At 41.2% G+C, this 15,796-nt stretch overlaps 1 protein-coding gene across 1 annotated transcript in view; it reads right to left on the bottom strand.

The window, feature by feature from the left end:
• Positions 1 to 11,203, bottom strand: part of frem3 (Fras1 related extracellular matrix 3) — a 58,295-nt gene extending 47,092 nt beyond the window's left edge. Inside the window, exons 1-2 of the mRNA XM_036137542.1 lie at positions 5,999 to 11,203; positions 3,857 to 3,946 (exon numbers count right to left, since the gene is read on the bottom strand). Coding sequence (XP_035993435.1) covers positions 3,857 to 3,946; positions 5,999 to 11,102 — 5,194 coding nt within the window. The 5' untranslated portion in view covers positions 11,103 to 11,203. The remainder of the gene's footprint in view (positions 1 to 3,856; positions 3,947 to 5,998) is intronic.
• Between the last annotated feature and the right edge of the window lie 4,593 nt (positions 11,204 to 15,796).

The following is a 15,796-nucleotide window of genomic DNA, read 5'->3' as shown; positions in this document are numbered from 1 at the left end:
GACGTGGATAAGACAAACAAACGTCTAATAAGGATTTACAGACGCAGGAAACAATAACAGACACCGAGGTTCATCACACTGCTAAGCAGAATCATCTCTGGAAATCGTGTGGGACGGTAAGGAAGCTAGTATTATTATGAATGTCTAAAATTTGTCTGAATGGAGTGTGAATCGGGACGTGCAGCCAGACACGGCGGAAAAACCTCGGACAGTCAGCTGACTGTAAGGGGATGAGGCGGTCTGCTCATGCGCTCTTCGTTATCATATAACCGGGACAGAAAAAACCAGGCCGAGACCACACCAGGAACTGGTCTGCATTTAGCGCGGTCCAGTTATGTCTAGCTCGGTTCAGTTCAGTCTGCTGACCATTTACACTCAAGACTTATCTCGGTTACCGAGCTCGGACTGGTGTCGGCTCGGTTAAAAAAGGTTAGTGTAAACGGGGTATAAGCTTATGCCACTAAACCACCAGAGGCTTCCTATAAATGCTCAAATTTTAACACTATAGATCAAAAAGTTTTACTTTAGTCATTGTGAAGAAGAATACAGATTAAATTTGATTTGACAGCTTGGATAAATTGAAAGGTTTTACTTTTTTTATTCAAATTTGTTGGCAAGTTCACTTTGCAAAGGTGGAAAATAACATTCTTCATTGTGTAGGAGCTCGTTTTTCCCCCCGTAAATACATCTAAGCTAATAATCCACCATAGCTTTCAAGTTCAGCCAAGTCCCCTCACCCAGATACAATCACATCGGTATTGAAACACTATTAAAAGGTGGGTACATTTTAAACAGAAGGAGGGGCCCCCAATCTAATTCTGCTCAAGGCCCCACACAACCTTGGGCCAGCCCAGAACGTTTTTATTCAACTTTGTGTCCCTGTGACATTGGTACGCTTTTTATTAAATTAGTTTGAAAAAAGCAATTCTGCTGAAATTATTTCCACAGTTCTTTTAAGTTTATTCAACAAGTTTTTGTAATAAAATGATTTAACGGCTTTTAGGATTGAAATCAAAACGTTGTTTTAACAAAAGATGTAGAAACTGAACACAGAGCCTGACAATTTAAGAGTCTTCTAAACCTCTCTTTCATTTTAGGCTGCTGAACATCACTAGGCAAAAAAATCTCTATTTCAAAAGGGATTAAAATATGTGTCAGCTGAACTATATTGAAAGATAAAATATTCAGAAAATCATATACTAATAAGACAAATATTATAATCTAGAGAAATAAACTAGCATGTAAGCAGCTCAATTAATTTCTGAGATCTGGGTTGTTAAAGAATACAGAAATAAAATATGTCGGGATAAAATGGTAATGGGTGAGAGCTGCACATGCATTTGTTAAACCTGAATAGCATTTACAGCCATCACCGTTTTCAAGAAATGTAGAAAAAACAATAAACATGTTTTTTTGTGTATTATGTTTTCAGATATTTGAGACAGAACACCTTTAAAAGTGAAGCAAACAGCTGCAAAGCTTCTCTTATTTAAGCAAAGTTAATTTTTACAAATGCTTGTAAGTCAAAAATTTAAATCTGAATTTAAGATAGTCCTGGAATCTCCTTCTGTTTCATAATTTATAAAGTTTAAGATACATGACGAGGTTGACCGGCTTCATAGATTAAATAGGATGAAACGTTTGTTAGCTGAAGGCCAAAGTGGGGGGATTATCTGCGGTGCAAATCTCTTCTGACCTGGAGTTTTACCCTCAAACACAAACAGCTCACCTGTTGAGATTTATTGGGAGATAGTCTGACCATTAGCATGCTGAGCAGCTGCAGGCTCAGGCATGTCCGGGATGCAGCCACATCCATCCTCTGTGACTTTTTAACCCTTTCCAGGAGTAATCCACCAGCTGGAGACATACTGGATCTTTGGGTGCAATCTCATGAGGGAAACTGGTTTTATGGCTGGATTTTTATTGCTAGGTTAACATTTTTGTTCTTTGTTAAAAAAAAAAGAAGCTTTAAAACTATTTAGCCTATTTATAATGTGTAACACAGCCTGGTCTGATGTTACTTCTGCATTTCTCCCAGCTAACACTTAAGTCAAAAGAGTCTGAGGCTGGTCATTTTTTTTCCATTGCCACTTAAACTGTTTGTCACCAAAATGCATTATTTGGTTCCTTCATATTTGCTTTAAAAGCTAGTGAGTGATCAGCAGGAGTTAAATTATTAATATTTTTTTAAGCTGGCATCCGTAATCCTATAACTCCAAATGTAAAAATATTTTTGAGACCTCTACCTCTTCAACAAAGTCAGTATTTCTCTGAACACACAATTTACACCATACAAATAAACATATATTTTACACAACCTATATAAAAATACTGAAAACATTAGGAACATTTATTTTTTTTGGTCTAACGTATCAATTACGATACAAAGAAAATACTGTATATTCTTCAGTGATGGTATCAAGGCGTTGGTTGTTTGTACCTGTAACACTTTATCGGCTGGTTTTGCTGTTCTTTTATATCTCTCTTTGCAGGTGTAGAAGCAGACTCCCTTTCCTCTCCTCTTTTTTTCACATTTTCTCCATTTTAGCATTTTCTCTCATCTGTTTCTCTCCTTTTTTCTCATCTTCTACCTTCCCATTTCAGTGTCCATTGAGCATGAAATAGTCCCAATATAAAATTCTAATAAAATTTCTTGCATATATCATACATAAATATATATAAATCAAGCGTAGCACTACGGTAACAGCGGTAAGGCTCCACTTGTGAAAGTAAAAACTGTTGGGCTCTTTTTGGCATCAAGACAACAATTGTTATTGACACATTGCCAGACAGGACACAAAAAACAAAAAATAAAGAAGATTTGAAAGCCTGACGTAAAGCATAATTTTTTTTTTTTTTTAATATGAGGTTTCCTCATAATTGCCTGTATCAGACTTTATTAATGAGTCCACTGGCCAAAACAGGGTTCAGGACCACAATCAACAAAATTGGGTGGAAAAATTTATTTTCCAATCATGTGAAAATACAAAGATTTCAGCCTTTTTATGATTGTTTTATGGAGACGTGAACAGCGGCTGATGCTGCATGAGCTCAAAAAATAAATCTTGTTGGGATTGCACGGTGGAGCAGTTGGTAGCGCTGTTGCCTCCATTTGTCTCAATTTCTTTTTTTACAGCAAAAGGTTAGATATTGATGGTTTTAAAATGTAACTTGTTGAGCTTACGTTCAAACCCAACTAATACCAACTGATTTGCAATATAAATAAAAAAATATTTTTCAAACTGTGTATCCACTTCCAGAAACACACAAATGTTGGACTTGTCTTCACGGCTTACACGATTCTCTTACGGTGAACAAAATTTGTCACACATCACCTTCAGCTCCTGCACTTATTTGATAAATGTAGTTTATTCTCTATAGTGCAATCAACAATAAACATTTACACAACCAAAACAGAAACCTCTCCATCTTAAAATGATCTGCTCTGGGTTTAAACGCTTCACCGGCATTTTAAGTGTGACATTTCAAAGCATTGAGAAGCTCCCGGAGGAAAACAAGCCTTTTGTCCGTGGACATGGAAGCCCATGGGAGTCTTTCCCTTTTACAAACCCACAGTAAGAGCTTGCTTCAGGTCTCCTCTGACCCCTGTCCTTTGAACCTGCAACCCTCTGCGGTGCTACAAACAGAGGCGGCGCTCTGGCCCTGGTGTCAGTCATGGCCAGCTGCCCAAAGCCTTTGTGATGCAAACACTTGTGACTGACAGAGAGCAGAACTTTTCTTTTTAGATTTTTAGCAGCTATGGGTGAAAGGATATGGACAACTTTCTGACGAATAATTCCTATCAGATCCCTATTTGGTGTAGCTGCTGATATTTAAAACAATTTGTGGTTCTTACCGTTGTCCTCGACGGTGAAATAGAAGATATCGCTGGTGGCGTTGCTCCCATCTAACAGCACGTAACAGATCTTCATGTCGTTGATTTCAGCTGTTGTTGCGATGAACAGAGGGAGACAAACATTTGGATGAAATGACGACGTTTCTGTGCGACAAACACTTTTACAAAGTTTTCAGATCTGATTTGGCCAAAAGAAACATGTATGTCTGTCACTTTAAAACTGACCGTGTTAAAGTATCAATAGTATCAGCATCACTACCATAAATAAACATAACATTTCTGTTGTGAAATTTACTGTAGTTGTATATATTTTTATGTGGTCCTGATACTATGACTTTCTTTCACTATGTGCTAGTAAATCAGTCTCATGCTCTAACATTACATAACAGAGCAAATGAAGACAATTTGTCATGTTGTTTCTGTATAAATTGGGAATAGTTTTTTTTTTCATAGTCTTAGATAGCATCCACCATGTTCCTTTTAATACAAGTAGGAAATATGATGATCAGTCATGTGATTTTAAACATTTTTAAAGAGGAGTTATTATCTCGTAATGTGCAAATTAATTATTTTATTTAAAAATGACATCAAAAGAAGTTTTTTTTCCCTCAGATTTCAACTATTTTACTGAAGTGACTATGAAGAAACACGTTTGTTGTCACGTTTTGCCTCATTGGTGCAGGGTTTGACCTTATCGACTTTATTTTTGCTTTTAACTTAACCGGTCTGTGGCTGAGGGCAAAATTATTGCACCTGAAAATAAACAAAATAGCAAAAACAGGCAAATAACTTTTTATATTTCTGAGGTTTTTTTTATGAATCTAATCAAAGGCATAAAATAAATTAGAGGAATGAAAATATAATGAAAAGTCAGAAGTGAATGCTGCTTGTCAAGACTTGATGCAATCAACTGGGTTCCCTTAAATAGGAACTTTTTTGACCAATCTGTATAATCTGACCCAATCTGTATAATCTGATTGAATTTGACTTTGGAAAGAGCCTTGTGATGACATGTTTCATGAATTGGCGCTATATAAATAAAATTGAATTGAATTGAACATTTCAATTCAAAGCAAGCTACAAAATCAGAAGCAATCTTTAAAAACCTTAAATTAAATTTGAACATTTTCCAGGTTAAGATTAGCAAGAAAAAGAGAAGAGAGTATGAAAAACCACTTGTATCTACAACTAAATTTCATTATTCCACCTTTTGAATGATGAACATATGAATTTCACTGCTTTTCATGTTAAATGAATATGTGAAACATTTATTTTACCATGATTTCAGATCTTGTTAATCTTCTTAATGCATCAGGGGTTCTTTTCTACAGATAAATTGTCTACAGGTTAACATGTTTTTGTACACAGTTGATGCTGTTTTGTGGTGATTTGAGTGAATCTACAAAAAAAAAAAAATCTGTGTTTGATAACAGAAGGGATCAACATGTCAAATGAAAATCCAGGAATTTTGCTTCAAAAGTATGAACTTGTGTGAACTCTAAAAACGGTCATCTGGGGAAACATTGGGGAGATTTTTTTGGTGATATTTGTGGGCATAAATTTGTTATTATTATACATCTTTTTTTAAGTTAGCCATGTAAAACCCAAGGCAAACTAAAAGTAGAAATTGCAATGTGATACTGAACTTTTACTCTTCAATAAGACGTGGCTTTAAACGTGGCATTTGTTTTTAAAGAATATAATATTTAAGGGGTGTACCCCGCCTCTCGCCTGGTGAATGCTGGAGATAGTCACCAGCAACCCCCGCAATCCCATCAGGGATTAAGCGGGTCAGAAAATGGATGGATGGATGGATAATATCTAAGTAATTTAGGGGGTAATAATAAAATTCAGCTCTTTAAACTTTGAAAACAACATTTTGTGAAATTAGTGCTGTTCAGTTTTGGTCCTCAGGGGTCGATGTCCTGCACGTTTTAGGTGTGTCCGTGCTCCAACACTGACAAAAATGGCTGAATGAGCTCTTCAGCAAACTATCAAGTTCAGCAGGAGCCTGGTAATGACTCCTTCATTTTTCTTGGATGTGTTGAAGCTGGAAAACATCTAAAATGTGCAAAAAAAACACTGACACTGACCCTCTGGGTTGAATTTAGACATTGTTAAATAATTTTGTGGCATGCTTACCTTGAGTGAAGGTCTTGATGCTATGATTGCCCAGCTCCATATTCATGATGAAACCATGCAACGGGGCCTCAGACACAGTGTACTTCAGGACCTTCTGGGGACTGTCTCTGTCCTCCGATCTCAGGACCTTGCTGGTGAAAACGAAGCCCAGGTGTCCCATTTGGAGGACTTTCAGCGAAGCAGCAGCTTTATTGACCACAATCTGGGGAACGCCATTGTCCACTGTGTTGATGTGGATGGTCATCGTTTGAGGCCTGCGTGTCTCGTACACGGTGTCAGGAAAAACATAAAAGTCCGTGTGAGTGCCGTCGGTGACTATGAAAGAAAAGCTGTCCTCGTTGGTCTCTGTGCCATCGTGCTTGTAGCTAATGAGGTTCTCGTTAAGGTCCTGCTTGGTGAAGGCCGTAATCGGCCGGGTGTTGTTGAAAAGCAGCTGGCCGTGCACGGGTACCTGCGTGACTGTGAAACGCAGCAGGCTGTCGGGCGTGTCGCGATCCTCAGCCGTTAGCTCAAATGGCGTAATCAGCTTGGTTTCTCCCTCCTCCACAACCAACTTGTGCACAGTGACGACAGGTTTCTTGTTATCTACGTCAGTGATGGACACTCTGAAGGTCCGGAAGACGGGATTGTAACCATCTGTCACCTCAAACTCGAAGCTGTCCATCTTGACCTCATCGTCCGAGGTGTGGATGTAGTAGATCTTATTGCCAGCCAGCTGCAGCTGGGTGAAGGTTGATATGGGAACACCTGGGAGGTCAGTGCACTCTAAATGCCCCCGACTGGGCGCTCTTGTAATGCTAAAGCTGAGATACTCATCAGGACTGTTGATGTCAGATGTGCTAAGGAGGTCGGTGGTGAGAGTTACTTTCCCCCCTTCCTTCAGTGTCACGCCTTTGTTGATTACATCTGGGAAAACCATGTCAATACTGCCAATGTTGATGTAAAAGTAGCGATCAATCAGCGGGTTGATGCCATCTGTGACGTCAAACTTCAGCAGGTCACGGATGCCCTCCTGGCCTGTGTGTACGTACTGAATGAGCTGCTTGTCTATTTCATCCTGTGTGAAATTCATCCCCAGGGTTACGTTTCCCAAAACGTCACCGAATTTGCTTATACGCTGAAGGTAGCCCTGCCCGGGACCGTATCGCACGACGTACGTCAATTCTTTGTCTTCAGAGTCAAGGTCTGTCGCTTTCAAAGCCCTGTTACCGATCACCTTCGTCTCCCCAATCTCAACATCAAGGCCGTCGTTTATAGCCATTCTTGGTGTCTCATCGTCGACAGGAATGACCACGATGAGAACCGTTTTCTCAACGGCGTGTTTCCCATCAGACAGCCTGACCTCAAAGCTGTCTTCTTTGGTCTCAGAGTCATCGTGTTCATAGACAATGTTGGCTGCTTCTTTGATCTGTTCTAAGCTGAACCTTTCCACAGGGATGGTGCCAGTGCTTAGCTGCTGGATTATTGCACCGTGCTGTGGGTTTTTGATTATTTCAAAGAACAGCTCGTCCTCAGGGATGTCAGCGTCGGCCGCGTTCAGAAACGGCGTGTCAATAGCAATGTTCATGCCTTCCATTACCACAAACTCTCGTGTGAAAATCTCCGGTTTCTCGTCGTTGGCTGGGATAACGACAATGTTAAGGAAGTGGCGTTCGGAGAAGTTGATGCCATCAGAGCAGCGGAAGGTGAACTGATCCTCCACAGGTTCAACTCCTTTGTGGATGCTCTGGACATAGTAGATGTGACCAAGCGCAATGTCTTTAATGGTAAACGCCGTGATGGCAGTACCGGCTCTTGATTTCTCAGACCCCGTGGCTGGGGAGATGTTTTCCACGTAACCAGATCTTGGTTGGACGATAATGGTGCATAGGATGTCATCATTGTTGGTGTCAACATCCTCAGCTTGAATGTGACTTATGGTAATGACATTTTTCTCTCCTTCCACCACAACAAATTGCCCCCCAACTCTGACGACAGGTGGAATGCTGTCAACTGGAAGGATGGTCACATGAACAGTCACACCCTGGACTTTGTTGCCACCCACAACCCACTGATCAGACATATCGGACAGAGTTAGGTTGAAGGAGTCGTGTACTTTGACTGGACCGATTTCACCAGAAGTATGAGTATACACGACCAGTCCGTTGATGACGTCTTCCTGGGTGAACCTCTCAGCTGGAGCGCCGTTGACGAGTATTTCACCCAGCCTTGGAGGTTCCTCGACGATGAAAGTAAGCATGAGGTCATCCGTGTCTTTATCGCGTCCTTGAATGATGTTGCTGGTGATCTCCGTGGCACCGTTCTCCAACACGTCGATCGCAGCTCCCAACACGCCGGCCGGGAGCATGATGGTCGGGGTCTCGTCGTCGACTGGCTCTATGGTGACCCTGAGAGAAATGGGCACCTCATGGAAACCATCACTCACTGCAATTTCGATTGTATCGCTGAGGGATTCCTCTCCACCATGGATGTAAGTCAAGCGACCATTTGTGATATCTTCGAGAATGAACGTCTCGCCGTTGGACATATATATACCTAGATATTGCAGCTGTCCATATTTAGGAGCCTGGGTCAAAGTGAAGATGATATTTTCATCGTCTGTATCAGTGTCAGTGGCATACAGCTCCTTACTGGTTATTATAAAAGTGCTTGTTTCCTTGACAGTAAATCCTGTGTTGATAATTTCGGGGGGTTTATTGTCAACTGGCTGGAGAAATATTGTAAATAATCCATCTGCTGAGTTACCAGCTGTGTCTTCCACAGTGAATGTGAACTGAGCTACTTTTGGAGTGATCCCCAGTTCCTGGTCTGGAGGCTTGTAAGCTACTTTGTGGTGATTAACCTGGGCTTGTGTAAACTCTGTAAGTACAGTGTCAGGACTGTCAGTGAGTACAATCGTCCCCAAGGCGGCTGGATTGTTCTCGTCCGTATCAGTAGGCACTTTAGTGATTGTGTATTTCAGATCTCTGTCTTCTGAATCTAGATCAGTGTAGCACAAGAATTTCTTTCGGAAAAATGTGAGCTCATATTCCTGGACGGTCATATGAAGCGTTGTGCCTGGGAACAGCTCTGGGGGGAGGTCATCAACGGGAAGGATTTTAACGGTGAACCTGTGCTCGCCTGACTGATTAGGAGGATCGTTGTCATCCTGGACACGAAACACAAAGTGATCTGTCGCTGTGGTGGTGCTGTGAGGCCCGATGTGACGATAAAACAGCTTTCCATCGAGAATGTCCTTCTGAGACCACTCAGTGACCACCTGCTCAAACATCTCATCCGTCTCGCTGAACTTCCACTGCGAAGGGTCAGTGGGTGGCTCAACTTGCCTGAGCAGGAGCTCCCCCATGGTGGAGAACGGCGCTTCAAGGATGAATCTTATGAACGAGTCCTCCGAGTCGATATCTGTGGCACTCAGGATGAAGGGGGAGATCTGCATCATTTCATTCTTGAACAGCACCAGACCAGTGTTGGCGTTGATTATAGGCGGCTCGTCATCAGTGGGAACAATAGTGATGGGAAACAAAAATTCCACTTTATTTCTTCCATCGGTCATTCTTAAAATAATGTTATCGCTGTAGGTGTCGCTGCCGTCATGCTGGTACACCACAATGCCAGCGTCTAAATCGGACGGCGTGAAGAATTTCCTCCGCGCCCCGAGCACGGTCAGGTCTCCGTGTTTCAGACCATCCACAACAGTGATCCTTACGTCGTCCAGGTTATCTTCGTCGCTGATTTCCAAATTCTGTGAGCTGGACAGAGCTCGGGATTGCCCTTCGAACAATAGCTGACCGGTATTCTTGGTTGCAACCGGAGCTAAGGTGTTCATAGGTTTCACCACTATCATAAAAGCAAATGGCTCAGACACAGCACCGTCAGAATCAACAATTTCAAACTCCAGCTGGAAAATCCTCTCTTGGTCCGAGTCCTCCGAGGGTGGCTTGTATGCTATTTTCAAATCTCTGATGTCCCTCTGGTTGAAGGAGGTGATGGGGAGGTTCTGATCGTCCGTGCTGATTATATAACCCTGCTGAGGGCTCAGAGGCGAAGTAATGTTGAAAATCAAATCGTCCGGGTCAGATTCAACATCTTCAGCGGCCAGCATGTCGCTCGAAATGGCCGTCATCACAAACTGATCGACCTCCATCATCATCATGGCTACAAAGCTGGGTTTGGGAGCAGTGTTCTCCGCCCCCTCTCTGATTCTGACCATTGTCTGGAAGTGCTCCTGCATTATTGTGTTGCCCTCAGTGTCCTGCAGCTCTACCATCATCGGAATATAGTCTCTGTTTGGTGACTTGGTTTTAGCAGTGTGTTTGTAGCGAATACCCATATTTACAAACTTATCGCAGTCGACCAGTTGGCCACTGGGAGGGCCGTTCAAAAGTGTGCCATACCTGGGGAGACCTCCAGCGCCGACCAGCGTGGCGGTCTTACACTGCGTGACGCCGTCCTCGAAGGAAAACTCCAGAGCCTTTTTGTCAATTGGGCTGCTGTCCCCATTAAGTTTCTCCACATTGAGGGGCATATTCCTGAGGATGATCTCGAGCTGCTGGAAAACCACCTCCACCTCCAGCATGAATGGGACGATAACTGTGTCTGTGTGGGAATCATAGCGAAGCTGCAGTTTTACACGATCCCTGCTGGGGCTCCTAGATCCAAAATGAGTGTATTTCACTTCGTTGGCTCCAAAAGAACAGGGAAACCTTTTTGGGGTCAACACCCCGGGTTTCTGGGTCAGCGGGTCGTTGTCCAGAACTGTTATGTGGCAGCGGTCACCGGGCTGCACTTCTGTAATCAGGTCATTCACAGGGTCCAAAAACACTGACCTCCCAAAAGGCACCCTGATCCCATTGTTAGCGATGATGATGTCGTCTTCATTGGGTCCAGACTTGTGGTAATGGAGGTGACTGGTATCAAACGGCTCTGAAAGCACTGAAACAGGGCATGAGCTGAGACACAGAGTCAAGAGTAAGCACCTAAGAAATTCCACCTTTCTGCAAAGTTGGGAACTTTGCAGAAAACCAGCCATGTCCCCTGCTAGTTGTCCTGCGGTTAATTTATGCCACAGATTCCTCCTCTGCATGAAACAAACAAAAAAAAGCATGAAAAAGGAAACTTCTTCCTGATTGTCTGTGCCTTTGGATCAGTCTCTGTGTGTCTGTGTGGCCACACAGAGGCACGAGTGTGGTGAAGGCTGGAGGGCTGTGCAGGTAAGAATGAAACTGTAGACAGTGACAGGCAGCGACTCCTCCTTCTGTCAGCACAGGGAGGGAGCCTCCGGCCCCCATGGCTAATTTAAGAAAGACCATTGGACAAGCCTGAAAAAGACCCGCTCCAACCAACACTAAACCCCTTCCCCTCCTTTCCCCAAAAGGGTGATGGGAGAAAAAAATAAATAGATAAACCCAATAAAGCAACTTTATTGGAATCTGTACCGTAAATCAAAATTCAAAATTTGAATTTAAATTTAGAAAATGTTTGTTCATGAAAAATATACTTTTCATGTACCATGATCTAATCCAAATATTAACTCCACACATTGAAATGGTTCATTTTGATTTTCTGTTTTTTTTTTAATCACAAACTAATGTAAAACACAAGAACTTATTTGCATCTGATGTGCGTTGTTCAAGTGGAAAGCACCAGTGCCCTCTAATGGGTTAATGCATCTGAACTGGAGGAATAAAGCAGGAAAACACACATTTACTTAATAAATATTTGCACAGTGTGGCAAAGTTCCTCATCAGTTTATTTCATTTGTTTCTGTAAACACTTTTTTTATGTATCTTGATTCCCCTCTGGGATCAGACACAACTGCTAAAAGGCGTGAAGGTGGATTTAAACCTGCAACTGTCAATCAGAAATACCTTTCAAAAGGTCTATTTGCACCAAGATTACATCACTTTGAAGCAGTTTTCTACAAGAAGAGAAAACTGCTATTCTGTCTCGAAAAGATTAGATCATGTTGTACAGATAAGGAACAACACTGCATCATGAACAATCAAAGTGAGACTGCAGTGATTTGATTTCTGAATCAAACTGTCAACATGATTATTAGTTGAACACTGATCTTCTTTTTTTTGCCATCACTTTAATGCCAAACATTTTTCAAAGATAAGTAAAGCACCTTGCAAAAAAAAAAAAAAAAAAAAAAATCTCTTCCATATATGTTTGCATTAAAGCCACAATTTCTAATGTGCTTTTTGGGTTTGTCTGAAAATAGGGCATGCATTTGTACTTTAAAGGAGCTATAAGTAACCTCTGACACCTTGTGGCTCAAATCAGTACAACAGCTTGCCAATCACAACAATCTAACATGCCATTTTTAAACGGTGTGTTGCTGTTCTGAGATTTTTACTTACACAGGACAGGTATATTATGTTGTATTCTGTTCTATTTCTGGTCCGCTTCTCTTACTGGCTGCTGTTCTTTTGCCAAGATAAAAATACTAAATGCTGCACTCTGTGCTGGGACCACTGGGAGATCTTATATGATTGGCTGAGGAACCAGGAAGTAAACACAAGCTACACACTGCGCTGAAATAGATCCAGACCGTACCTCTACGTTTGAAAGGAGAAAAACGTGACTAAGACATTGTTGATGAAGAGGAATGATTGTTTATAGGGGATGCTGCTTCCATCCAGGGTGACAAATGAGAATGACTTAGGTTGATTTTACAGTAAATATCTTACTTATAGCTCTTTTAACACTGATAACTTTTTAAAAAGCATTACTTTAGAAGTCACTGATTAATAAATAATCAGTGATTTCCGTTTATGTAATTCTATCTCGTTATAAATGCAGGAGTTGTGTGAAGACCTCGGAGGTTTGTTAGAGAAGATTATTGAACAACAGCATCATGACGACCTAGAAACACAGTAAACGGGTCATGGAGAAACCTGTATAGAAATTAAAAGACGATAAGGTCATAAATCAACATCCCCAAGCTTTGAACATCTCACTAGGTTTTGTTTAATCCATCTTCTGAACATGGAAAGAGTTCGGCACAACTGCAAAGCTCCAAAGACATGGTGGTCTAGCTGAACATAGCATTAGTCAGTGAGGCAGCCGAGAGGTTCACAGCAACTCTGGAGGAGCTGCAGAGACCCACAGCTCAGGTGGAAGACTCTGTTAACAGGACAACTATTGGTTGGCCAATAGCACTTTTCCGTACTTTGAATTGTCTTGTTATTGAAATGTGCTTTACAAATAAACTTGTCTTGCCTTGCCTTGTGCAATCACAATCTGGCCTTTTATTGATGGGACAGCAACAATTGTTGAACAACAGCCACACAAGCAATATAGGGGTTCCTGTTGAACACATTGTGTAAACTGTGGAAAAAGCTGCTTTTGTCAGATGAGATCAAGCTGAATGTTTTGGATAACATCCTAAATGTTAGATGTTTCCTGATGGTGAAGCACCGATGATTACACACAGCTGTGTGCTAATGTGAGGGACCAAGCGACCAGTGAAAGAAAGCATAAAAGACACGGGAAAAATGTCTTCAGAGTGGGTCTTTTATTCCACCCAAAAAGAGTCCCACAAATGACAAACTATTTTGGGTAACGGTCCCATAAAAGAGTCCAGTTAAATCGTAACTTTACTCAAAAACAACTTCAAGAAGATTAGCTGAGCAAACTTAACTCAAACTGACCTAACACAAAAACACGGACGTTTTCCTTACATAATTCAATTAAATTAAATACAATTTTATTTATATAGTGCCAATTCATGAAACATGTCATCTTAAGGCACTTTCCAAAGTCAAATTTAATCAGATCCTCCAGATTGGTCAAAGAGTTTCCTCTCTAAGGAAACCCAGCAGGTTGCATCAAGTCTCTCCAAGCAGCATTCACTCCTCCTGAAAGAGCGTAGAGCCACAGTGGACAGTCGTCTGCATTGTTGATGGCTTTGCAGCAATCCCTCATACTGAGCATGCATGAACCGACAGTGATTGTTGCCTATTGTCGGCAGAACTATTAAGAATACATTGGATTTACATTTTTAATGTGTTTAACTGCAAAACAAATCAGTTGAATTTGTGGACTGTTTCAATAATGTGTGGCCGGTGCTATCACAGCTGGTCAATCAAATAAATCCCATTAGAGTACAATAAAGTTTGTAATTCCAGACTCACATAAATGATGTGAGACAGCGCAAGATAATTAATTTTTTTGGAGGGTGATTCATGTGTAAAATACAAAACAACTTTGGGGCAAAGTTTCAAAGGTCTTAATTATTTGCTATAGTTGTCCTATGACTGGTAAGATTACTCCTCAACATTTGTACTCCTGTGTTTAATCTTTTACTGAACAGAAAGGGGGATAAATCAACTAAGCTACAAAGTCATGATAGAAACCATACACATTTAAATGGGTTTTTATGAATTTCCTGTGTCCAGTGTTTTTGGGGTGCACCTAGTTTTTCACCAGCTTTCTCGCTGAATAAGAACATATTTGATGTGTATTGATGATGACATATTTTAATGTTTGTTACTGGTCCTCACAACCAGTGACCGTGTTTATGATGTTTTTATGTTTTCATGATGTAAAGAAATGTGCTACATAGATAAACTTGACCTGATCTGTTGTGTGTTATTTTCCTCCTGAAAATTAACTAAAATGATGCCCTTTTTAGATTTATCCTAATCAAGGGATTTTGAAATAATTGACGTCAGAGTCGCTGATGAAACCCACACCTTGATACCTAAATTATGTTTGCCCTGAGTTCGGTGCAGCCATTCTTTAAAAAGCACGTCCTATTGTCATGGGTACGGCCCACAACACTGTATTTTAGCTCTTGCACATTACTTTGTTGACAGTTTTCCTTTATTTTGTCTGTTTTGTCCGGTCAAAGGATTTTTAGCCTTTGCCATGCTGAGGAGTAACTTTTTTCTGGATGTCCACACATGATTAACATAATCCCTAATAGGATTAGGACAATTGATTTTGGACCTGCAACAGTTTTGAATTTAGTCCCCAGAGTGTGTTTGTTATTAGTTTGATATCCTATTACCTTTTGTTCACTTTGATGTTTAAAAAAAGTTCAGGAATAAAGCTCAAGAACGCTTTATCTGTCGTAGATACCAACAAAGTCTTTCCGGTGAGGTTCTGTACTCCTGGCCAAGGTCATGTTAAGATAAAAATAAAGAGGAACCTTTTATGGATTGTCATCACAGTTGAGTCTGATCCTCATTCTCATGCTTCAGTCTCCGTCGCTGACCTGTTTCTTGATTACAGTGAATGCTTCTTTGATATTTAAATTATTGAACAAACCAATAAATGAGGGAAAAAAAAGCCTTTAACCTATCCATCTCGTGCATGTATGCAGGCTGGAAGTCTTGTGTGTGGAGAATTTTAATTTAAAACATCTCAGAATCTCAGAATAACAAATCATAAATGAGGATCAAACGCTTATTGGGTCGTTTTTTTTGGGGGCAACAACTCAGCAATCTGCCTAGATGTGTGGGCCAGATAGCACAGAAGCTGTTTTTATTCAGGCATGCCGTGTCACATTTTTCAGCGCATCCTCTAAATAAATCCTGCCCTCCTCGCTTGTCCGTCCAAAAATACACGTGGGCCACTTACCAAATGGTGTAACTACAGAAACAAACCAGCGCTCTCCAGAGATTCGCTTACATTTCTCCCTTTAGGAAGGAGGAGCAGAAAACGAGGGCCTGTGGACTCAGCTGCCGACTCCTCCGTCTGAAATTAGGTGTTAAATAAAAGAAAGCACGGTCGCGTCTGTTTGTGTGGGCTGGCGGCTGTGTGAGCCTGTTGTCGGGCTAAAGGGTGACA

Source organism: Fundulus heteroclitus, chromosome 5 (assembly GCF_011125445.2).
Source record: "Fundulus heteroclitus isolate FHET01 chromosome 5, MU-UCD_Fhet_4.1, whole genome shotgun sequence".
Taxonomy (NCBI): domain Eukaryota; kingdom Metazoa; phylum Chordata; class Actinopteri; order Cyprinodontiformes; family Fundulidae; genus Fundulus; species Fundulus heteroclitus.
This window is presented reverse-complemented; position numbering and strand designations above follow the sequence as displayed.